Source organism: Drosophila virilis, chromosome 3 (genome assembly GCF_030788295.1).
Source record: "Drosophila virilis strain 15010-1051.87 chromosome 3, Dvir_AGI_RSII-ME, whole genome shotgun sequence".
NCBI classification, from domain to species: domain Eukaryota; kingdom Metazoa; phylum Arthropoda; class Insecta; order Diptera; family Drosophilidae; genus Drosophila; species Drosophila virilis.
In genome coordinates, this window is record NC_091545.1 from 25,387,877 (window position 1) to 25,412,963 (window position 25,087).

Sequence of the window (25,087 nt, forward strand, 5' to 3'; positions counted from 1 at the left end):
AAATACTTATTTTTGCTTAAATCTATTAAAAATGGCGCGTAATTTAAAATTGTAAGAACATTTGAATTTAATTAAAATTGCGCGCCCAGAGAACAGCTGTTAGATGCTGTTTTTATTATGTTACTCTCCGTTTCCTAGGCGCACTCTCAATGCTGGCCGTTTTGGTCTAAACCTTAAGGGGCTATCTGCCCAGGACCCGAACAGACGCTAAACAACCACCAAGCGAGCAGCACTGCTGTCAGCACAGTCTCGCCCGTCCGTGCAGTGTCAGTGTCCCCACAACACGAGTAAAAAGTGCACAGCTATATAAAAGAGTTCATACATACTAATACATGCGTACAGACCTATGTATGTAAACTGCCGTAGCCCCAAAAAGTGTGCTATAAATGATTTAGTGCGATTAGCCGACGTGCTAGACGTGAAAGTGTGCATTGTGAATAAAAGTACGTGCGACGTGCGATGGCATTAAGTATCCGTACAAGTGCGTGTAGCAAAAACAATAGCATTACGTTTTAATTGCATATTGTATTTGCGACGATGTCTTAAATGTGTGCATAAAATAAATTCAAAAGTTGTGAAAATTTTTGTGAAATTGTTGCGAATCTTAACAATCATAAGCAAAGTGTTTAGGCACCAGGCCGCAAATTTAAACTGAATTCTTTGTTAACGTCTTTGGTAAGCGAATGTTTGTTGTTGTTGTTGTTGTTTGTTCTACGTATAAAAAGTGTATACATATTTTATATACATACTGGCTTATATATCGGCCCGTTTGACCGTTTGTGCCCTTACCAAAGATGTTACGTTTCCGATGAAAATTTAATGGAGCCAATATATATTTAACGCTGTTTTCACATGAGATTTAATAACGAGTTGATCTGACCTAATAATTTTACATAAGCACAAGCCCAATTAACCGCTGGCCTATTCGAAATAAGATATTTATGTTTTCGAAAGACATTGAAGACATCATCTTAACTATTTTGTAGCTGTGCTTCTGCTGCGTTTATGCAACTAATTATGTAAAATTGGTTATTTAGTATTAATTGACAGTGTTACGTTTACGAATGTAACAAATGGGATTTGGTAAAGTTCTCTTTAGATTAATTGCATATACTCAATTGTAAAAGGTACTCATAAAAATGCTTTTAAGCCAGAATTCGTTTATGCCAGACTACAATATTATTTTCTACGAAAAAGCCTGCATTAAAAACTCCAGAAAAGGCCTTTGACGAGTGCACTTGAGGGAAACTATTTTACGTATGCAAGTATGTGTGTGTAAGAAGATGTTTCCCTGTGTGTAACCTACATTTGAAACGACAACTACGACACATAGATATGCACACACACACACATACATAACAAGTCAAATCCGTGACCGAAGTCCCAGTCGTTGTCGTAGGCGCTGCGTTACTGTAAGGAGGCGGGGGTCTAGCTGTGACGGCGGCACATGTAAATTTGCTTTTATCAGTGCCCAAAAACGCACACACACACACACACACCCACACACACAAATGCATGCATCGCAAAATCTTATGTACCGTTAACCAGCACTTCTCTCAGGGGCACGACGCGCACTCTCGCGAGAGTCGCCAAAAACGAAGCGAGTCGTTGCGTCTGCCGTTTCCGTTACAATTTCGCTCGCTCTCTCCAACGCACACACACACACACACACACGCATGCATATATATGGAGATATATATATGTAGCCAATTATACGTGTGTTATGGGCGCGCATTGTCCACTGGAGGCAAAACAGCGCCTGCCCCTGTCTACGCCCGCTTGCCCTGCACATGACTAATCTTGCCTTGCCCAACCTGCTTATTGTTGTGCCTGCTGCATTGAATTTCCGCTTTTCCACGCGGTTAGAATTTCCACCCAAAGTGTTTTGGAGTGCGGACTTTTTAATGGTTTGCAGAGACGCATTAAATGTCATTTTTGTTTGCAATTTATGGCGAACCTAATTACATATACACACCTATACGACTTAAATAATGATAATGTTTTGCGCATGAAAATCTTAATTATATTTGAAAGCGTATTTAACTTAAGAGATATGTATTTATAGGCATCTACTTGGATATGGGAAATATTAAATGTTGGCAAAAGGGTGAAAATGTGATCGTTGGGCTGGGCAAAGCCGGGTAATGCTAGCTAGCATATCATAAATCCCTTAACTTGGGAAAATAGTTATGCACATGCATAATTAAACTAAAGGTAGACATAAGTTAAACTTAATATATTTTATTATTCTGCCATACCTTAGGCCAATCTGCAGATCTTCTCTCTGGATTATTCGATTATTTGTAGAGTATTTGACCAAGGAAATTAGTTGGGCATAGCTGGTTCACTATTTAATTAAGCTGGGTTTCAATACAAATTGTCTACAAAAGTGTTTTTTCTTTCTATTGTTTTATACAACAATCTCTTCAGATTCTTGATAGAGAGGATACACACACAGCCCACTTGGCACACACACTAGGCTATTTTTATGCGGCACTTTCATTGTTTCGAGCACATTATCGCATTTTCCTCTTAAGGCATCAGTTACAGATATTAACATTTGCCGAGCGGGGCTGCAGGGGGACGGTTAGGCAGGGCATCAGCTAAAACGATGATTCAGATTGTTGCCGCACTCTGCCACACTAAGGGGGTGGTGGGTGGTGGGTGGCGGCGCCAACGTGTCTATGCGATTGTTTGTGCTGTCCTGGATCCTGCTTATAGAGGAGGGAGGGGTGGGTGGGTTAAAGGGGCTGTAGGTGGCACGGCTAACACTTGAATGCGATGTGGCTTTTATGTTTGCCGCAGCGCAGTGTGGATTTTCAGTTGGCATTGGCAATGTCAGGATGTTGGGCTTGAAGTCAAAACAATGGATCCATTCTTGTTGTTGTTGTTGTTGCCATTAAACAATTGCATTGCCTGACGTAGGTGGCTTTGGGGTATTATAATCACCCGTTGCTATTTATGAATGCCAGCACTCATGAGCCTGACAACTGTCGGCCCATCAAATCAGAGAGCATATACGTTCTCGATCCGTATCGATAGTCGTGTCTGTTTCTATACAAGCCAGGCTCTCAGCTCAGCTGAGCTAACTTTCAGCTGTTAAATAGCTCTAAATTCTCTAAAACATTTTCTTTATTGTTTCTAATATTTTACCAAAAGCCTTGATTTGTCCTAGATAATTAATCGATTTATATGCCTTGTTCCCTGTTCTTGTTAAGAGTTGTCTCTTTGTCCCATAGTCACATTCCTTTTCCATTAATGTCTTTTTCTTAATTCACTTTCAGCCGCCGTTTTCCTTAAGCTTTTCCTTTTGCTTTATTAATTAGATAGCTGTTGGACTTGGCGCATAAATCTCTTAAGACCCACTCAAAGCAACCCCTTTTTTGATTGCGTGACATCTGGTCATAGCCTCTGTCACCCCAGATGACGCTCGACTTGTTCTTGACCAGTCAGAAATCAGGGTCATGAGCAGCCCGCGCGTTTTCTGTTTGCTGCTGAAATGCCAAGCGAAGCGCAAGGATATGCTTGTTAACATCGCCTTTCTATGCGATTTTCAATAATTTAAGTAGTGCTAACAGACATCAATGTTGTGAGTGAGTGGACAAGTCTTCAAAGTGAACAAAATTAAACTTTAATTTGATTAATTTTTTTTTTTCAATGTGTATCCTCTTTTATAGTTAAAACAAAACCCACTTCATCTGTAAGTCCCACTTATAAAGAATACATAATTAAATTTGCAAAGATATATTTATACATTAATTAGTTTAGTGGATAAACGTGCCAGCTGGCGAAAGAGCAAAGATTGTGGCTTTTGAAATGCTACATTATGAGATTATATGAATATTTATATATATTGATTAGAGCAGTGGATAAGTTGGCCAGCTGGCGATATAGCAAAGATTACGGCTGTTGCGGGCCATGCGAAAATAGCCAGCTTCGCCCCAGTTGCCCCAGGAGTTCTTAAGCAGCCAGTAATCGTGGCCTCTGTCCCTGCCGTAGCCCACCAGCACAACGGCATGGAAGTATGTGGAACCAGAGCAAGGCTGGTTGTAGATTCCTGAATGGTAGTGCTGCAGATGCTTCGCATCGATGGTCCCGCAATTGGACCCTTCTCAGCGACGGCCGCTTGCAAGGCGCGCTCATCGCCAGATCTGACCGTGGCAACGCCTTTGATTCTGACACCGACATGCTCTCTACGGAAACGACAACGGCCCTGGACACCCTGATAGGGATACGAACTGCGCGTGTCTAAGCCTTGGTTATCCTTAACATATCTGAGTGCATCATACGGATAGCCCCTCTGGCAGCCGTGGTTTCTGTACGGCGGGTGAGAGGAGCAGTCCAGCAGATTCTGTTCGGACAACTCAACCATTCTTTTGGTCCTTAGAAAACTCTGACCCTCCAAAGTGCCAACTGCGGCAAAGGTCCAGCAGGAGCCGCATGTGCCCTGATTTTTGACGGGACTGACCGCGCCCTTGGTGCGCCAGTCTATGCTCTCCGGAATCTGAAGGTTCGCGGATGGCTCATAAATGTAATCCGCAGTCACAGCCGTCCTATTCAGGCTGCCCATCATCCTAGATACGAATTCAGAAGGCAGCAAATCCGTAAACTCGTTTACGCCCATCTTGTAGGTCTCCTTGCCGGCTTCGTAGCGTGCATTGTGCGTGTCAATCAGCTTCTTGTTGTCCTCGAAGATTCGCCTGCGCAGCAGCTCCTCGCTGTCGCCAGCATAGCTTCTCCCGTGCATCTCCTTAAAGGACTTCCACTCCGCTTCGAGCACGGCGTCAGATGCAATGCTCTGCACGCTGCCGATGAGCACAAGAACCACACAGACTGCATTCATGCTGGGATTTGCTGTGAGACCAACCCGAACTATTAGAATGCAGGCTTGGGGGTCAGCACACGCATTTATATACCCTTGACACTTAAAAGTGACTAAGACTTTCAATTTCTTATCGTCCCGCATGCCATATTCAAATTTGGGAATATTTATTTTTAGCAATACGAATTATGCGATAAATGAATTCGTCCCACAGTCATCAAATAATATGAGTGGACGTGAACAAATCGACTTTGGATATTAAGAATATATATATGTGCGACACGAACACGATTATCCTTGCTACTCACAATAGACTCAATATGCCCTACTATCCAGTGCGATGGCGCTGTGTTGTCCTCATGTATGTATGATGATCATAGAGCCAACTGTGCGATTTGGGGAAGCCAAAGTCCGCTTTGTCCTAGCTCTAAGCTCGCTCACATAATCCGCATACCAACGACGCTAGAACTGCTGTTTAGCAGCTGTGATCTGCTCGAAACGATCCAAGTTGGGGATGTTGCTTCATTTAGAAAGTATCCTGCAGTGAGAGCGCTAAAGTCGTTGGGATCAGATGATAGCGGTGACAGCGGGCGAGAGTTGAGTACTGCTTCTATCTCAACGACTGCGGTGTTCAGCTGCTCAAAGGTGAACTGCCAAAGTGTGGAGCCTTAGATGGAATGAAATGAAAGGTTATTTCTTCAGAGGAACGGCCTATGGGATTTTGCGGAACCAGAAGAGTCATTAATAGTAGTCGTAGTAGTAGAGGCTGAGAAATTTTAATTTGCTTTTCATATCCCTGTGTTCCTTAGCAATTGCAAATCTTCCGTGAAATAGTGCTGTTGGATGACCCATGATGCAGTGCAGCGCGTGGCGAAGTTCTTTTGGGGATGGCGAGGAACTTTCGACAGGGGAACCGGATTATATATGCCATAACTCGAAGCGCGCCAATGTATGAACTAATTCCGTTCAGCCAGTCCAAAATATAATTACTTTCAATAATTGTAGCAAATGTAAATTTCCGTTTTGCAGCATCGATAATGTCCATAATGTCCAAATCATTGTCGAATTGTTGGCAGGGCCTTTGAGTTTCGGGATCACGCAGAAACGCAGGTCCTGTAAGCCAAATTGATAGCTGGAGCTCATTAGCTGGACATCCACGTGACACGTTGTCAGCAGGGTTCAATTTAGACGGTACATGTCTCCACTTTCCATCTGCAAATGTCGATAATGTGCAAGACAATCTGCGAATCAGTGTCAGCTTTTTGACAGGAGCCAACCGGGATTTAGACTTCAGAAGCTGAACCTGAAGATTGCCATACGAGCCCGTGGAATGCACATAAACGCAACAGCCGTACGCACGCAAAAACGGGTTACGGAAATCGACGACAATTCCTTGAGAGAATTTACTCGCTTTCTCCATGCTTGAATGAACAGATTCATCCCAGGCGACTTTAAGCAGCCATAGCTCCTGTACGATGAACTTCGAGACGATTATGATTGATGCCAACAATTCTAATAGATCGAACAGAGAAGGTGCAGTCGAGAATACAATTGCTTGGGCTTAAACTCAAATAGTAGTACATCACGACGTTGATCTCAAGCTACGCCAGGTGCGCCAGTGACACCGTTTTCATCCAAGTTTAAATCCTTTAATGGGACACTTCCTCGGCGAAGTATCTCGGTGACCTTGTGAGCGAATTGAAGCAGCGGTGCTATGCAGTACATCATCCGTCCATTTTTCTGAGGATCTTCTAAATCAGTTTTAGTATGTACTCCCAAAATTTAGCTAATGTACATACGTCTCAAAAATATCCATGCGTAATTGTAGCTCGCCTTCTGACAATCTTTTTTCACTGCCATCGACCTCAGTAGACACTCTAATAACATCCTCGCTCGCCTACGTAAGTTTGCTTCAGGGGTTGACATTATGCATGGGGAATGTTGTGTTCACCGATGTGACCGAGCGACAGTTCTAAGACTCCAAAATGTTAACAGCCTAACTTTAACCTGATAACGAATGAGAGACAGTTCAACTGTTAACAGAACAACGAATGAGAGACAGTTCAACTGTTAACAGAACAACTAAGTCTTGCAAGCGTTGCGCTCACCATTTCGAGCTTACAGCGACGTATCAATTGCAGTCAACAAGCAGAGGCAGCGAACTTCCAGCGACCAAGCAACGGTAACAGCAAAGCAGGGGCAGCGAGTTTCCAGCGACGAAACAACGGCAGCGAGAATGCAGTTCTGAAGCAAAAGCAGAGAAATTGAAGGAATGGCAATTGTAACGGCTTCAGAATGACAATACAGTTAACCAAATGGAGATGCTGAAGAGTTCGAATAACCTTTTTCCAACGAAATGATATACCGCCAGTTTCCATAAATGTTAAATAAAGATTTAACAAATTGATGCGCAACACGACTGACTTCTAAGATGATGCTTACAGAACTGGCTACTTAACATAACTTAAGATTAAAGGGACCCAATTACAGAGTTCGAAAGAGAGCGAGACTTCGTACATGTGTATGAGTGCATATGGCATTCAAATAAAAGAGAGTTAACATAACCTTAACATAATCTTCTTTGGACATTGCTATTAATACCCTAACCAATACATATGAAGTATATGACCAAATAATTAGGTTCTTGTAAATTATAATTTTGTCGTGAAATGTATAACGCATAGCAGGAGACATCTCCAACCCCATAAAGTATATATATTCTAGATCAGCATTAACAGCCGAGTCAATATAGTCATATCCGACTAAAGCTATATTTATGAAACTTTGCAGAAGTCCCTTTTTCTGTTGCAAGCAGCACAAATGTCAGAGTCAGCTGGATCGGACCACTATATCATATAGCTGCCATAGGAACGATCGGTCGAAAATTTTCTTAATCAAGATATCTTGACCAAACTCGGAATCTAATAGTTTTATTATGCTGCTCATATATATGTAAAATCCTATAAACATCGGACCACTATATCGAATAGCTGCAATAGGAACGAGTTTTTGATTAAAAACCTTTTTTGTTTATCAAGAGATCTTGGCCAAGCTCGGCATTAGCTATTCTCCTAGTGCTTCTTAGATAGGGACAAATCACTATGAGCATTATCTTGCGTGTCGATGATAGCCCTTCTCTCTCGTTTAATAATGATAAATTAAAAAGTTAAAACTATTCAGAGTGCGATTAGACAATCTCCTCAGACATATGACTCTATATGTTAGTTTTACTAAGCACAAAAATTGTTAGGATCCTCGCACAAGTAGGCCAACTACTCAGTCTTCGGATTTGGGTTTTGGACATATTGTACCAGAAGCACGAATGTAACCAGTTTTGGCCAGACGCCTGGCAAGTGTTTTTGTTAGTCGCCTCTTACGACAAGCTGGGACATGCTGTGGAGGTATTCTAGTGCCCGCCAACCACACGGGTGTGCCACATATGCTTTTTGATATTATATATTATTTGTTAAATTAATCAAATAATTAATTTGTTAATTTAATTGATTTAATTGATAAACTTGTCCCAGAAAAACAATTATAAGGTGTGTTGAAATAATAAGCGAATTGGTTTCACAGCACTGTGTCGTGAAGTTCGTTTCACAACACTGTGCTGTGAATAACGATTGAATAATGTTTAAACAACACTGCAATTAATAATATAAAAACTACAGTAACCAAGTAGTTTTATAGAGCAAAGAGAAAGGATAAGATTAAAATGTGATTTTAACACTTTAGCCTTGGTACTGGAATGCTTCTATTGTTTAGTCTCCCTCGTCGTGGAGCATCAGAATAAACAAGTTGTTGCGCTCAATAATCGAAATAATAAATATTAAAAGTCGAATATAAAAAGTAAAACTAAAAGTTTTTTTTATTCAATTGTGTGCAAAATTAGGCTAATATTCCAATAGTTTTCAATGTGGCATATAGATTTTATTTTCAAATAAAAACCGACTGGATCTGTGAATCTCATTTACAAAAACGTGTTTGCCAAATTAAATTGCAAAAATATGTTTATTCATCGATTAGAACAGCGGATAAACGGCATCGTTGGCGATATAGCAAAGATTACGGCTGTTGCGGGCCATGCGAAAATAGCCAGCTTCGCCCCAGTTGCCCCAGGAGTTCTTAAGCAGCCAGTAATCGTGGCCTCTGTCCCTGCCGTAGCCCACCAGCACAACGGCATGTAGGAATGCGGGACCGAAGCAGGGCCTATTATAAATTCCAGAATGGTAGTGCTGCAGATGCTGCACATCGATGCCCACAGCAATTGGTCCCTTCTCGGCGACGGCCGCTTGCAAAGCGCGCTCATCGCCAGACCTGACTGTGGCAACGCCTTTGATTCTGACTCCGACATGCTCCTTACGGAACCGACAACGGCCCTGGACACCCTGATAGGGATACGAACTGCGCGTGTCTAAGCCTTGGTTATCCTTAACATATCTGAGTGCATCATACGGATAGCCCCTCTGGCAGCCGTGGTTTCTGTACGGCGGGTGAGAGGAGCAGTCCAGCAGATTCTGTTCGGACAACTCAACCATTCTTTTGGTCCTTAGAAAACTCTGACCCTCCAAAGTGCCAACTGCGGCAAAGGTCCAGCAGGAGCCGCATGTGCCCTGATTTTTGACGGGACTGACCGCGCCCTTGGTGCGCCAGTCTATGCTCTCCGGAATCTGAAGGTTCGCGGATGGCTCATAAATGTAATCCGCAGTCACAGCCGTCCTATTCAGGCTGCCCATCATCCTAGATACGAATTCAGAAGGCAGCAAATCCGTAAACTCGTTTACGCCCATCTTGTAGGTCTCCTTGCCGGCTTCGTAGCGTGCATTGTGCGTGTCAATCAGCTTCTTGTTGTCCTCGAAGATTCGCCTGCGCAGCAGCTCCTCGCTGTCGCCAGCATAGCTTCTCCCGTGCATCTCCTTAAAGGACTTCCACTCCGCTTCGAGCACGGCGTCAGATGCAATGCTCTGCACGCTGCCGATGAGCACAAGAACCACACAGACTGCATTCATGCTGGGATTTGCTGTGAGACCAACCCGAACTATTAGAATGCAGGCTTGGGGGTCAGCACACGCATTTATATACCCTTGACACTTAAAAGTGACTAAGACTTTCGATTTCTTATCGTCCCGCATGCAATATTCAAATTTGGGAATATTTATTTTTAGCAATACGAATTATGCGACAAATAAATTCGTGGACGTGAACAAATCGACTTTGGATATTAAGAATATATAATATATATATTTCCATATTCAAGAACGATTGCAATTCATATAATTTTATTCTTCTTTTTTGTATATTTAAATGATTAATATTTTTGCTTTTACGAAAAGCATAAATGCTACAAATCATATATGTAGTTGAAACGCAAGCAAGTTATGATTTATTGATAAATTTGATATATTTATTATGTTGACCTTTTCTATTGTACAACTGTAGTTGGATAAATGGGCCAGCAAAAAGACGAAAGCAACACGATAAAATTCGTGTAATAAATCTCTAAGTTGCATGAAATTAAAGCCGAAAAAGAACAAGAATATAAAAATAGTGCATGCAACGCATTTTTGGGTCATATGTACGGTCTCGTGCTGCGGGAGGTAGTGCCAAAAGTAATAATAATAACAAAAACGATGATGATAATGCTGATGATGAAGATGATGATGATGATGATGACCGCAACACGAACAATTTTGCCGTGAGAGCAAATTATATAAAATTATCATGCAGCGCAGGCAGCGGCCAAGTTGGCCACTCAACGGCAACAAAAACAACAATAACAACAACGAGAAGAACAACAACAACATTTACCAGCAGGAGGCTAAACTTGAACTGCAACAGAGGTGCTGCGTGCGGACTGCATGACGTATACGTAATATACGTATTACGTATACGTAATATGCGCTAGCTGTGGCCATTTGCCAAGCAAACAAACAACTCAACTCAACTCAACTCGGCGACAACTGCGACAAGAAGAAAACAAATAGAGCGCACACACTGTGCACGAGATATACCCTTTAGCATTTGTAAATGACAAAAGTTGTGAAAAACTTGAAAAAGTGTTGAGGCAGGTGCCACAAGATGACAGAATGGCGAAGTTAACATTGCACCGTCTACTGCAGCGTTTGCATCTGACGGCGCTGCAGCTGGCCAGTGAGACGCCCACATCAATGCGAGAGCAGCAACTCAATGACAACAACAACAACAACAACAACAACAACTACAACAACGACGACAACAACAACAACACAAACAACAACAACAACAACAAAAACAACAACAACAATAGAACACGCATGGCTCTGTTAGGCTGGCTGCAATTGTGCCATAGCAATGGACACTACCTGACGCTGGCCGTGCTCATCTATGGTTACCTAATGCTGCACGCCTCTGCCGCCGCCTCTGCCAGCTCGACGACGAGGACAACGACAACAGCCATGCTGGCCGTGTCGAATCTGACAACAAGCACATTAGGTTTAAGCCAAGAGGAAAACGCACAGAAACCAAAACGCGATGTTGCCCATGTGCCTGACGATGACTACGATGCCAGTTATCCAGATGATATAGACGACCTTGAGGCCTTGATTAACAATAAGTCAGGTGAGTTGAGCACAACCTTAGCTAACATATTGCAGGTGGGTGAATAATAGTTCTGATTTGCTGTCTTTTGTCGCCTGTCGCGTTGTAATTCCCAACTAGTGTAAGTTTCAAAGAAATGGACGACCTTGCGCATGCTAGCTTAAAAATTAGATGTGCTCTTTCGTTATAATAAAAAAATATACACATATATAGATTAGAAACTCGCTTCCATTGAATAAACACAAGTTGTATTTGCTGTTAGTATTGCAAGGCCACAAAATAGATGAGCTAGCAGCAGTTCGAGTGTTTCCATAGATGCCCTCCAAAATGGACCAAACGAAAATCTGCAGGTTGGCCCAAAATAAATTGAATAAGCCGCTGAATCATTGCGGCTGAGTGCAGCACAACGAATGCCATCGAAATCTGGTAATGCGGTGCAGATACAGGCAGCTACCTTCGACCCTCCAACAACCCCACCCCAACCCCTCGGCACTTGCCATGTTGTTGCCGAAGGACCTCAACAAAGGCCAGGCAGTCGGCAGCTGTTGTGCAATTTATGAGAATTATGATCTGTGGGGAATTAACTCGCCGACTCGGCTTTGGCTATGTGTGCAGACCGCAAACCTGGCCAAAAACCAAAATATTTGGCAATGCAAACTGTTCGAAAGGTCAAGGAAAGGTCAGCACAATGTCATAAATATAGTTAACCCTTTTGCGGATGCAAATGCTAATAAAGTGATAGCCAACAATATAATTGGACTTAATGTTATTGTTCTTATGTGTAAATCGAAATTAAAGCTGCTATAATTATAATTAATATTTTAATTTTTTGCTCCAAATGAGTGAAAGGAATTTTGATGCAGTCAGAGAAATACATTAACATAAATAATTAAATGTTCAGTCCTAATTACAGGGTATCTCTTAGCTATGCACACTTGACTAAAATTGGTAATTGTACAAACAAGCTTCAGTTCTTACATTTTCTATGTGAGTCAGTCAGGCAAGTAAAAAGAAAAGACGCCGGTTCGAATTAGTGCCTAGACTAAGGCGTAAGTAGTCAGCGTAATTTGAGCTTTAAGTAAATTATCTTTAGCTTTATGGTAAAAGAAAATAAATGTGATATATTTGTATGCATTAACACATTAAGCAAAGAAAAGACGCTGGTTCAAATCGCAGCGCTATTAAAGATTTAGTTTTATCATCTTTAGCTGCATTCTTATAGTTATTAGCTCACAATAAATGTACAAATAATTGAAATTGTTGAACATAAAAAGGATTTTTGATTGCAGCTAAAGGTAAATACATTGGAGCGCCCTGCAACGAGCTGAAATGTGATGCAAAGCTGTTGCATGTCACCTGCGATAAGGAGACGCAGCTGTGCAACTGCGAGCGGAACTATCCCGTGCAGCTGGGACTGATAAAGGGTTGCGCCAAACGTGAGAGAATTGCGATTTACAGATACAAATTATGTTGCTAATTTCTGTTAAATTTTAATTGCAATATTTAGCCAAGAAACTGGGCGATCAGTGTTTCTATGACGAGACCTGCATCTACAACGACGAGAACTCCCTCTGTGTTCAGGTGCGACACAATGCGATGTGTCAGTGCGCCAGCGGCTACCATTCGGTCAGCTATACGAAGCCAACGAGGCGCGTCTTCTGTACACCAGGTGAGCCGGGCAACATGAAACCCGATCGACAAGCCATTCATTTCATCATCTTGCAGATCTCAGCGAACTGGGCTCGGATTTGCCCACTCTGCTGGGCGTTTCTACGGGCATTGCGGTGCTGGCGGGTCTCATCTGCATGGTGCTGCATCTGTTCAGCAAGACGAAATATCCGAGGCATCGCAATTTCGCGGATGCCAACATACCGCCGCCCATACTCTACTCGAGCGATACAGGTGAGTGGAGGGTGGAGGGTGGAGGGTGTCGGGTGGGAGCGGGAGCGTGTAGCGAGCTGCATAATTGATACGGGTTTTATTTTGGTTTTCATTCAGGCATACCGTTGACCGTGCACTCGGCACGTCCATCGTCGCGCTCCAGCATACGTTCGACGGGCTCGATAGGCTCCTTTGGGAATCGTCGCGCCTCGTCCGGCGGATTGGCCGGCGCCACTGGCGGGGGCGTCGGCAACAGCAGCGGTGGCGGTGGCGGTGGCGGCGGCGGCGGCGGTGGTGGCGGCGCTGGAAGCGGCTCGAAAGGCATACTTGTGTCGACGTCTCGTACAGGTGCGGCTAGATCGGCCGCCATATTGCTTATATCGTGTCACATAACGGCCGTGTCCAAACAAAATTCACGCGCCTCATCGCGTCACACATCTGGCGCCGGCTGCAGCCAGCATTCGCGCGACAATCTTGACGAGAACAACGGCTCCGGCAGCGCCGGCGGCTGTCGCAGTTGCGAGAGCACACTCTCAATGAACCGCCAGCTGCAGAAGCAATTGAATCATCAACGGCATCTGCTCAGTTTCGAGCTATCGCCGGCGAAGACAAAGAATCAGGATAGATTTAGGACCCTCTTGGGCATGAATGGCATTCATAATTATGATGATGACGATGCCAATAATGATGATGATGGGTTCAATAGCATAGATGCACTAGGTACCGGTGGAGGTGTCGGTGGAGGTGGCGGTGGAGTTGGTTTCGACTATGGCAGCGGCACTGGCGGTGTCGGTGCCGAGCTGCATCATTTGCAAATTGGCGCCCTGCCGACGCCGGCGAGTGAAACGCCAAGATTTGCGGTAAATCAACTCATCAGTCAGCAGTCATTCAGCGTCAATCATCAGCATCAATCACAAACAATCACAATTGGCCAACATCATATCATCATCTAGCAACTATATATATATATATTATGTTTATAAGTTATATATTGTTAGATTCCTGTTTTGGTTCCAGCTCTTCACATTAACTAACAAAAACACTTTCCACATTAAAAAAAAAAAAAAACAAAATAAATGACAATTTGCCCATTTGCTTATTTATTATGTGGACTCTCAAACTACTTGATAATACAAAATTTGAATATTATCTTTTTGAGTTCCCAATTACTTTCAATTACTTTGGAATCGGAAAGAATTGCAATGTAATTGCGAAGAATATTGAGGATAGATTGATACAGCTTCAAAATACTTTACAAAATATTACGTCCATTGATAAAATAATATTTATAATTTATACTAATAATTTATAACAATTTAATACATATTGCTTCAGATCTAAGTAGTTCGAGATCCGCAGCATAAATAATATTAATCGTAACACAATCAATTCATTGGCTCATTTTTATGTGTACATTGGCTCATTTTGTTAAATCATATCTCTTTTGCCGCATTTTCATAGATTAAAAAAACAAAAAAAAAAATTAAAACCCCCGTCGAAAATACTAATTCTTGGTCTTTCAACAACAAATCTTATGTTCTAAATGATCGATGTTTAATGTGCTTCCAAAACTCTGTTTCAAATTAAAAGTTGGTTGTTTCGTTTTTTTTTTGTTTATTTGCGTTACAAAAATTTAAAAAAAAAATATATGATACAATATACAAAAACACATAATACACACACACAACTGTAGAAATCAAGTGACAAACCCGAGTACCTCGAGAGATATTAAAGAAAAAAAGATACCCAAGTTAAGTTGACCAGATCCGATTTTTTGCTAGTATATAAATAAATATTTAAAAAAATTTTACCCAACATACGAAAACTAACACAATTCAATCGACAAATATATATTTCGAAAATTTACAGTTTAGCCGGCGAATGTTGTAAACAAAATATATATTTATCATATTCCAACAGCAATCTAAAATGAATACGGAATATTTAAACGCAACCGAGCCACAGCTAATTATATAATTATATATATATATAACATACTTCAGCTTGACAATATGATATCGAAGCAATATGGCGGTGACTATGTTCCTGTTTCCAGAAAATTTTATAACACCATAATCTACTTGTTTAAACCAAATATTGCAAATTCTTATGACACGCACACACACACACAGATACACACACACACACACACACACATACGTATACGTACAGATACACACACAGAAATATCCACACTGAATATTCCAAATTGCATGTGTCCTGTGAGTGAGAGAACACTCCAATTATATTTAAATGCACACGAACCAATCCCAAGTATTATTATTCAATTTCGATAAGCGATTTTTTTTTGACTACTTTCTCAAGTCCTGCAAGCCTCTGACTATATTCTGAATGAAACCGATTGCATATGGATCTAACTGTTGTTTATATATCAAACTAACTAAACTCATTTCTAGCATTTAATCAAGCTTTGTCATAAGATTTCGGAACATAATCCCTAACATTTAAGCGTTTGTTTCTTTATTATTTTTAACTGCATTGCTGCCATGCAAAGATTCGGAATGTTCAGTTTTCGCAATGTTCCAGGTCACAGCATTTTGAAAAGAATGTTTCATACCAGCGTTTCTTTGAGAGCTTAGACAGCTTGTGTTTCGTTTCCGCCTGTTGCTAACCTAAAATATATGCTTGACGTTTCATTCCAGCGTTCCGCTTGGCAAATTCTGCTAGCAAATCTACCAAAATGCAAAATATTTTAACTAAATGATAATATTTTACAGAATATGTTTGCTTATTTCAGAACCATCAGCCAGTACTTCAAGCAACCTCGTTCTGTATACTTTTTCGACAGCCTGCTTAATTTGTGCACACTGAACGCTTTAAAGATATTTAGATCTTTCGTAATACTTTTTATAGACATGTCTGCCTTGCCTGCAATTTAGCCGCTTGCTGAAGGCCTCTCTCTCTCTCTCTCTCTCTCTGTCTCTGTTTCTGTTTCTGTCGCTTTCTCTGTAACTTATTATCCAATTGCCTGTTTCTCTCTCTCTCTCTCTCTATTTCTCTATCTGTCTGCTTCTGCCTCTGCTTCGATAATATCTATGCTGCTACCAGAAATAAGTAGTGCCAAGTTAAAAGTACAGACTTAATGATAATAATACATTTATTACCGCTTGCAGGTTCTCGAAGACCAAGTCTAGCATCTGTGCATAGCACAAGCTCCTCGGTGCGCAGCTACAGCATGATGCGTTTCGAGAAGGAGGTGCAGCAGAAGGAGATCAGGCAGGAGATGAAGCTGCGTCTGGCGCGATTGCAGCAGCAGCAGCATCTTACCCAGAATAAGCCGCAGATTATCATTGGGGAGGCGTTGCTGCAGCATGGCGCACTCAGTCGCGTTACCATGGCCACGCCCAGTCCGCTGACGCCCAACTCGCTGGATGAGCTGCTGCCGTCGCTAGATGAGAACCAGGAGGTGGATTTAATGCAATATATATAATCGAGTAGCCATAGACTCAACCCACCTAACATCCAATTGCTTTAGTATCCACCCAGGCTGGAGAACACATTCAAGCAGCTGGTCCAGCCGCAGGCAACAACAATGACAGCAACTAAAGCCGCAGGCTCAGGTTCCGGCCGTGCAAATGGTTACAACGGTCCCTGCAGCTCCTCGACTGAGGCTCTCTGAAATCGATCTTAGCTAAATAGCTCTCAAGTCCTGTACATCTAAGCCCCACCCACCACCCCCCTCCTACCCCTGCTCCCACTCACCTTAAATGGAACTAAATAAATGTAAGTTAATGCTTAATTGTTAGTTCATTGAATTAAACGTCAAACGTGTTTAGTTTTAGCCACTTAGATTATGTGTAACATAGTAAGAGCGCGTCTCCTTTCAAGGACAAGAGCTACCCCATAAAGAATTAGTTATGTGTCGTTATCTTCTAGTTGTATGTACTAAGCGTGCATATGTCGTATATATGTTCGATATTTTACATATATTGAGAGTTCACAAAGCTTAGCAAATTGAATATTAATTTTAAGTGAGTCACAAAGCAAATAAGTTTTTCCTAATTTAATTCATAAGCGCATATTATTAATTACTTGAATAATTAATTATTGCCTAGTTTTCAAGAGCAAAACATTAATTACTAAAATTATTTATAGAACAAAATATTAATTAGTTGAATTATCTTTAAAAAAATTATATTTATTACTTGAATAATAATTACTTGACAGATTAATAATAAGTTTCTTAAAAAAAAGAATTACTTGGATAATTAAAAATTCATTTATTTTAAAAACCAAATTATTTATTATTGAAATAATTAATAATTGTTTTCTATTAAAGAACCAAATCTGAATTACTTACAAAATTAATAATTCTTTTCTTTTTACTTAAATAATTTAGAATGAGTTTATCTTGAAGAAAAAAATATTTATCATTTGATTTTTAATTATCCGTTTCTTTTAAGGAACAAAATATAAATTATTTGACAAATTAATGGTTAGTTTCTTTAAATAAATTAATTACTCGAATAATTGAAAATTTAATTATGTTAAAAATCAAATAATTAAAAATTAATTTCTTTTACAGAACAATATCTGAATTACTTGAAAAATTATAAACTAGATTCTTTTTAAGAGCAAAACATTAATTAATTGAAAAATTCACAATTAGTTTATCTTGACATATTAATTACATAAATTAGTAATAGATGTATTATTTTGTATAGCAATTATTAATTAAATTATAATCGGCAGCTATATATGATTTCTTCTTCGTGTTGAAAGAAGTATTTGTCGAGTTGAACACTTGATACACTTAAAAAAAAAATTACTGTAAGCAATATAAATATTTAATGATAGTGTAAAGTTAATTTTTGATAGTGAGTTTAGGAGTGTGCATACCCTAAAAGTTTAGTACTGATTAAATATACGCAAATGAATTTATAAAATCGGTTTATATACAATTTATACATACGGTATTGATATGATATACCTGGCGAGAGCTATGAAAATAATAATAAATAGGCGAAATCTAAAGATATATGATATATTGTTTACCCAAATCGAAAGTCTAGTAAATTTTCAAAAATTGTTGAATACAACAAAACAAAAACAAAATTGTGCTACTCCTATTTGATTTTAAGTTATATATATTCTGAATTTCATAGATATTCAAAACTCTGATATATAATGTATGTATATATTTGTCGATCTTAAATGAGACACTTGCCAGCATTGCAAAAGTTTTGAAAGTTCTTTAGTTTCCTTAGACTAGGTTCCAAGTAAAAAAAAAAAGTCTCGTATGTTATTGAAAGCTTTTGCAGTGTTTGTTGTACAAATCATATCTGTATTATCTACCAAATAATTAGTACCTACTATATATAGAAAACATGAATGTTCAGGTGGAGGGTTAAGCTAGTTGATTGTTAAACAAATTAACATAATACAAGCATCCGTTCTAGACAAATATTAGTGTTGACATCCTTATAGGGATATGTTGCTTCGATTTAGAGCATCCATTTTCATTTATGCATTTTCTACACAGGCGTTTCAAACTGAATACAATAAACGAAATGTACTAGACACTATCCAAATACTATTATACTTCTACCAGATTAACTGATATTCTAGTATTTGCCTAAATGGTTGTTCAAGCTTCTGTTCGATCCTACCAAAGTTAAAATGTTATCTGTGTTTCGATTTGTTGGGACTATGTCTTTGACATTTGTTACATATCTTCTGACCCATAAGGGAGGTGGAAACATATCCAAATCGAGCAAATTGTGTATTTATTTTATAATTTATACAGCTTAACTCCGAGTGAAAGAAGCAACTGGAATACTCATATATAATGCCCACATATAGATGTGCTTTATATTATTTTCTTGATTTTTATTTTGTAGTTCTTAGTTTTATAGTGAATAAAACTAATCGTTTGACCCAATAGTAACTCGGTTGTTCAACGATTTAAATGTTAATTATTATTACGTGTAGTTTATCGTGCGATCAATAATGATATACCCTAGCATTCATATATACACTGGCACGTGACATGGCAGACAGACTCCGTAATTTTGTGAAATAGTTGATAAGTTTGAAAATAAAGTATATTAAAGAAAAGTTTGTACAGAAATTTGCAAATGCCTTTTAGATCTAATTACTGAGAGCAAAAGGCCATAAGTTCTCGGTTGGTAAAGATACTTTTAATTGGATACTCTATAATTTTGTTCGGGGGGTGGGTATATTGACGGGGGAGGGGGCTAACAAATTAGTTGCTACAATAACAATAATTTGAGCAATTAGTCGACTTCCTCGATGGTCGGGCCACCGGCACCGCCGGCACCGCCGCCGGAATTCTGTGCGGGCGGCGGCATGCCAGCGCCCTGATAGAGTCTGGTCATGATGGGATTACAGATGCGCTCCAGCTCCTGTTGCTTGTGCTCGAACTCCTGCTGCTCGGCCAGCTGATTAGCATCCAGCCAGCTGATGGTCTCGTTGCACTTCTGGGCGATCGTCTCCCTGTCCGCATCGCTGATGCGGCTGCGCAGCTGCTCATCCTCGAGCGTGGCTCGAATGTGAAAGCAATAGCTTTCCAATTGGTTTTTGGCATCGACACGCGCTCGCTGCTGATCGTCCTCCTGGCGGTACGATTCGGCCTCGTTCACCATGCGCTCAATGTCCTCCTTGGAGAGCCGGCCCTTGTCATTGGTAATGGTGATGCGATTCACCTTGCCCGTTGACTTCTCAGCCGCACTAACATTGAGTATTCCATTGGCGTCTATGTCAAAGGTTACCTCGATTTGTGGCACACCACGCGGCGCTGGCGGTATGGCCGTCAGCTCAAATTTGCCAAGTATATTGTTGTCCTTGGTCATGGCCCGCTCACCCTCGTAAACCTGTATCAGTACGCCGGGCTGATTGTCCGCATAGGTGGTGAAGATCTGTGTCTGCTTGGTGGGTATGGTCGAGTTGCGCTTGATCAGCGCGGTCATCACACCGCCGGCCGTCTCGATGCCCAGCGAGAGTGGCGTTACATCGAGCAGGAGCAGATCCTGCACAGCCTCTGATGTGTCGCCATGAAGTATGGCTGCCTGGACGGCAGCGCCGTAGGCGACAGCCTCGTCCGGATTGATGGACTTGTTCAGCTCCTTGCCGTTGAAGAAGTCCTGCAGCAAACGCTGCACCTTGGGTATCCTGGTGGAACCACCCACCAGCACTATGTCATGTATCTGACCCTTGTCCATTTTGGCATCTCGCAGAGCCTTGGCCACCGGCTCCATGGTGCTGCGAAACAGATCCCCGTTAAGCTCCTCAAAGCGGGCACGCGTTACGGACGTATAAAAGTCGATGCCCTCGAACAGTGAATCGATCTCGATGTTGGCCTGGCTAGAGGAGGACAGGGTACGCTTGGCGCGCTCACAGGCGGTGCGCAGACGTCGCAGGGCGCGCTTACTTTGGCTGAGATCACGCTTGTGCTTGCGCTGGAACTCCTGCACAAAGTGGTTGACCATGCGATTATCAATGTCCTCTCCGCCCAGATGGGTATCGCCGGCCGTGGCCTTCACCTCAAAGATGCCGTCCTCGATGGTCAGCACGGAGACATCGAAGGTGCCGCCACCCAAATCGAAAATGAGCACATTGCGCTCACTGGTGCCCTGCTTGTCCAGGCCATAGGCAATCGCCGCCGCCGTCGGCTCATTGATGATGCGCAGCACATTGAGCCCGGCTATGGTGCCCGCGTCCTTGGTCGCCTGCCTCTGCGAATCATTGAAATAGGCCGGAACTGTGACCACCGCATCGGTAACCGTGCCGCCCAGATACGCCTCAGCTGTTTCTCTCATCTTGGTCAGCACCATGGAGGACACCTCCTCCGGATAGAACGACTTCTTCTCACCCTTGTATTCGACGCGTATGCGCGGCTTGCCATTCTCCGAGATGACCTCAAAGGGCCAATGCTTCATGTCGCTCTGCACCGTTGCATCGTCGAATTTGCGTCCAATCAGCCGTTTGGCATCTGTAAGACAATCCCGGACGGAACAGTGGAACATATCACAATCGGGTTTTTATCTTTATTAACTAACAAACAGAATGGACGGGGTTTCAACAAATTGTACTAAACTTATAGCAACTCGAGAATCTAGGCGCAGGTCTAGGCTTAGGCTAGGCGGGTTCGGGGCAGGGCAGATTTATGTGGACTCTGAGACTGAAATGAAAGTACAAAAAAGAAAACATGTCTTGCATTAGACCTGCACAAATCTCAAGGGCGCACTGGAGAAAAGGTATGTGAGCAAGGCAATCAATCGATGTAGAAGGATGCAGTCAACCCAAAGAATTCACAGACAAGCCGAACATTACGACAGAATCTGTTTCAGCGTCACAGATCATTCGCTTCAACTATAGCTATAGAGTTAATATAATTGGACCAAGCATCAAGTAGGCAACATTCTATAGTTTTTCAGATGCAACAAATGCGCTCCGGGAAGAGCTTTAAGCCTTTTAATAGAACAAACTTTTCATTTATGTTCAGTTTCCAAAATGAAGCCCCATTTCCCATTTAAGCAGTAATATAACCTAGTCGGAACCTAGTCTGGAAAAGATCTGCCGGGAATCTTCCTGTATTCTATTCTACTCATAAAGTCGAAAACATCTGCCAGGAAATTGAGGTTAACTACTTCTTCATAGATTCACCTCCTCCATTCTATGCTCCTCATAAAGTCAATGGCAGCGGGCGCAGGTCCGTCCTCAATTCGGATTGTAAATATTGTCAGGTTAATATATTCTATTTGTATATATTTTTGTTTGGCTCACAGTTGGTGGAACCATGAAATGTTCGCCACAGAAATGCGCTGACACAAATTATGCTAATAAACATGCAGCGGGAGGAGCAGCGAGGCGGGAGGAGGAGCGAGGCGGCAGGCGGCGTAGCCAAAAGAACTGACACAACAAGTGAATGCGGCTCATTAAAGAGGAAGGGAGAGCGCGTCGAGGTGTTGCGGGCGGGTTGCGTGAAATGTGCATAAAATACATTTGGGCCAACAACTACTCTTAGCTGGCCTGGCTGCATGCAAGAGCAGCCAAACTAGCCGTGCATCTATAAGTATTCCCAAAATAAAATCTAAAAAAAAAAAAAAAAAACAAGAAAGAGATATCCTAAATTTGCGCATGTTTCATTCATGAAAATGTTGCAAATAAACGAAGATAATTGAGAGCTGCAACTCACCGAAAATTGTATTATTTGGATTCATGGCCACCTGATTTTTGGCCGCATCGCCAATGAGACGCTCCGACTCCGTAAAGGCCACATAGCTGGGCGTGGTCCGGTTGCCCTGATCGTTGGCAATGATCTCAACTTTGCCATGCTGAAAGACGCCGACACACGAATATGTTGTACCAAGATCAATGCCAACTGCTGGTAATTTGGGCATATTTGCTGCGGCTTTAATTAGACCACCACCACGAGAAAGACGACGTCAAGGTCCACCCGGCCAGAGCACATATGTAGATAGGTATGCGAGTATACGAGACAAGTGTGTCAGAGCAAGAGAGATAGAGAGAGAGAGCGAGAGAGAGGGAGGGAGCGAGAAATGAAACCGAAAATGATATTAAAATCAAGGTACTTAGTATATTACACAATAGCCCAAATGGGGTGGAAAACTTACCCAAAATACTACGCCAGTTTTTTGTTTAAAATGCAAAACGATATAGATACAGGGATATGATCAAAAACAAAAGAACGAATGTCAAAATTCGCAGGAATTCGAGCGTTTTCTCTCTTTGCAGCTCCACAGCGTCTGCTGTTTGTAATCACGTTGCCAGAATGAGAATCTAGAATACTCATCAGACCGTTCAACAACAAAAGGAGCGTAATTCACACGATTTTTCAAACATGCAACCGCCACAAGTGCCACAAATAAACTGCCAGCCACACTTTAGCAACAAATTTGCATACAAAATGTGCAATCCAAATGGCTTAACAGCAACATAACATATTAATGTTAAATTTAGCATAGGCTTCACACATGCCTTCAAGGCTTAACAGTGGCAAACATATCTATGCATGTAATTATCAGAATGAGGTTAATCGACTGTTATACAGTTCGAAGTATAACACTTGCACATACCTAAGGCCATTAACATACAAGTAGTAAGATTTATATTACCATTCTCTTAAGAGTTTGCTGCATATATATTTATTCAACTGAGCCTAAATTCAACTTGTCAGCATTTTGTAAAACATGCGCCTATTTGCTGATGTCAAACAATTTCAATAACCTGTAAGCAAAACCAAAAGATTTGACATACTTAACAACAGCTACTTCCGAACAGTTGTCATTAAATAAATAGAAAATACCGCACTATTCGGAAGCAAAAACACTATAAAAAAGAAATGTCACGTCTCAAAATATCATATCACAACTTTGCAATCATTTGTAAAGCAACACCAATATCCTAACTATTCAAAATGAAATTCTTTATAGTCTCTACACTGATGATTTTAGCCTTTACTCTGACGGTGTCGGCTCAGAGGAGAACAACAACAACAACCGCAGCTCCAACGACAACCACAGTTGCTCCGACGACAACAACTGTCGCTCCGACGACGACAACAGTTGCTCCAACGACGACCACAGTTGCTCCAACGACGACAACAGTTGCTCCAACGACGACAACAGTTGCTCCGACGACAACAACAGTCGCTCCGACGACGACAACAGTTGCTCCGACGACGACAACAGTTGCTCCAACGACGACAACAGTCGCTCCGACGACGACAACAGTTGCTCCAACGACGACAACAGTTGCTCCGACGACAACAACAGTTGCTCCAACAACAACAACAGTCGCTCCGACGACGACAACAGTCGCTCCTACAACCACAACAGTCGCTCCGACGACGACAACAATTGCTCCGACGACGACGACAACAGTTGCTCCGACGACGACAACACCTGCTCCAACGACTGCAACAACACCTGCTCCCACGACAACAACTAATGCGCCAACAATTGCGCCCACTCCGAAGATAAAACGCTGCTGGAGGGGAAACAACTGGTGCAACTTAGTTGTTCGCCCGCCACGTCCGCAAAGAAGAATGAAATGCAAACGTTTCTTTGGACGAGTGAAATGTTTTTACATTTAATTTGCAAGACTATCTGAAAATTTGAAATTAAAAAATTAAACAAGAGGTTCTAGAGGGGCTCCCGACTAGTGAATACCTTGAACCTTCTTATTCTAACGCCAAATGCAGTTCGTGCAACGCGCTCGTTTCAAGTAATAAAGATAAAATATAAAAAAGAGTTCCCTTGGCAGAGTTTGAACTTGCAACTGACCGAATAACTTGCTGATGACTCTACTCAATAGCCATACCAGCAAAAAAAAAAAACAACAAAGTTTCCCCGGTAGAGCTCGATCTCGCGGCAGACCGCATTATTTGCCACTGCAAGCCACACCAATAATTGTGTAACATTGAGAAAAAACCAACTTAATATAGCAGCACAGAAAACAATCGCAATTGCTAAAATTTCTCTAGCTCCTTGCTTCATACATACAGTCGGGCAGACAGACGAACATGGCTAAGTCGACACGGCTGTTGACGCTGATCAAGAATATATACATGTACTTTATGGGGTCGGACATGCTTCCTTCCGGCTGTTTGCACAAAAACATTATAAAAAGGTAGAGCATACTTCTAGGCGAAGCACCAAAATCTTTGATGTAAAGCATAATAATTATAATATCCTATTAGAATTTTGTAAGTTTAGCTGTAAAAAGTTAGAGACTGAAGTACAATGAACAACATGTCTGATACTTTAAAAACAGAATTCAAAATCCCTATCAAGCTTATTCGAA

General features: G+C 41.6%; 5 protein-coding genes across 7 annotated transcripts; 2 read left to right on the plus strand and 3 right to left on the minus strand.

Moving 5' to 3' along the window:
- The first annotated feature begins 215 nt into the window (after positions 1 to 215).
- On the plus strand, positions 216 to 17,387 carry LOC6623825 (uncharacterized). 3 transcript variants are annotated; one of them, XM_002048488.4, is made up of 8 exons: positions 216 to 675; positions 10,262 to 11,419; positions 12,688 to 12,834; positions 12,906 to 13,067; positions 13,124 to 13,300; positions 13,397 to 13,627; positions 16,414 to 16,706; positions 16,776 to 17,387. In XM_002048488.4, exons 2-8 carry the CDS (start codon positions 10,909 to 10,911, stop codon positions 16,917 to 16,919), a joined length of 1,665 nt encoding a protein of 554 aa, XP_002048524.2. In that variant the 5' UTR covers positions 216 to 675; positions 10,262 to 10,908; the 3' UTR covers positions 16,920 to 17,387. The 3 variants fall into 3 exon arrangements, with proteins under 3 accessions (XP_002048524.2, XP_032289928.1, XP_032289927.1); XM_032434037.2 differs by lacking the exon at positions 16,776 to 17,387 and having other exon boundaries at positions 13,397 to 14,139; positions 16,414 to 16,577; XM_032434036.2 differs by lacking the exon at positions 16,776 to 17,387 and having other exon boundaries at positions 13,397 to 16,501.
- LOC6623894 (cathepsin L-like peptidase) lies at positions 3,653 to 4,890 on the minus strand. Its single transcript, XM_032434111.2, is given in 2 exon segments — positions 3,653 to 4,055; positions 4,058 to 4,890. Coding segments are annotated over 2 exon segments (984 nt in total). The 5' UTR covers positions 4,844 to 4,890; the 3' UTR covers positions 3,653 to 3,857.
- LOC138911066 (cathepsin L-like peptidase) lies at positions 8,711 to 9,883 on the minus strand. Its single transcript, XM_070208116.1, has one exon. The coding sequence runs from the start codon at positions 9,829 to 9,831 to the stop codon at positions 8,845 to 8,847; it is 987 nt and encodes a 328-aa protein (XP_070064217.1). The 5' UTR covers positions 9,832 to 9,883; the 3' UTR covers positions 8,711 to 8,844.
- Positions 17,388 to 19,418: 2,031 nt separating the features above from the next.
- On the minus strand, positions 19,419 to 23,147 carry Hsc70-1 (Heat shock protein 70 cognate 1). Its single transcript, XM_002048489.4, has 3 exons — positions 22,897 to 23,147; positions 22,458 to 22,673; positions 19,419 to 21,251 (listed from the first exon to the last, which is right to left on the minus strand). The coding sequence occupies exons 2-3, from the start codon at positions 22,660 to 22,662 to the stop codon at positions 19,537 to 19,539; spliced, it is 1,920 nt and encodes a 639-aa protein (XP_002048525.1). The 5' UTR covers positions 22,663 to 22,673; positions 22,897 to 23,147; the 3' UTR covers positions 19,419 to 19,536.
- A 161-nt stretch (positions 23,148 to 23,308) lies between these two features.
- LOC138911035 (uncharacterized protein DDB_G0287625-like) lies at positions 23,309 to 24,232 on the plus strand. Its single transcript, XM_070207908.1, has 2 exons — positions 23,309 to 23,313; positions 23,716 to 24,232. Exons 1-2 carry the CDS (start codon positions 23,309 to 23,311, stop codon positions 24,230 to 24,232), a joined length of 522 nt encoding a protein of 173 aa, XP_070064009.1.
- Positions 24,233 to 25,087: the final 855 nt, after the last annotated feature.

Coding starts and splice junctions, on each gene's coding strand:
- LOC138911066 (XM_070208116.1), bottom strand. CDS start 9,831: ATGAATGCAGTCTGTGTGGTTCTTGTGCTCATCGGCAGCGTGCAGAGC.
- LOC6623825 (XM_032434036.2), top strand. CDS start 10,909: ATGGCGAAGTTAACATTGCACCGTCTACTGCAGCGTTTGCATCTGACG. Junction 12,835..12,905: donor GATAAAGGGTTGCGCCAAAC/GTGAGAGAATTG, acceptor TGCAATATTTAG/CCAAGAAACTGGGCGATCAG. Junction 13,301..13,396: donor ACTCTACTCGAGCGATACAG/GTGAGTGGAGGG, acceptor GTTTTCATTCAG/GCATACCGTTGACCGTGCAC.
- Hsc70-1 (XM_002048489.4), bottom strand. CDS start 22,662: ATGCCCAAATTACCAGCAGTTGGCATTGATCTTGGTACAACATATTCG. Junction 21,252..22,457: donor TCCAAATAATACAATTTTCG/GTGAGTTGCAGC, acceptor ATTGTCTTACAG/ATGCCAAACGGCTGATTGGA.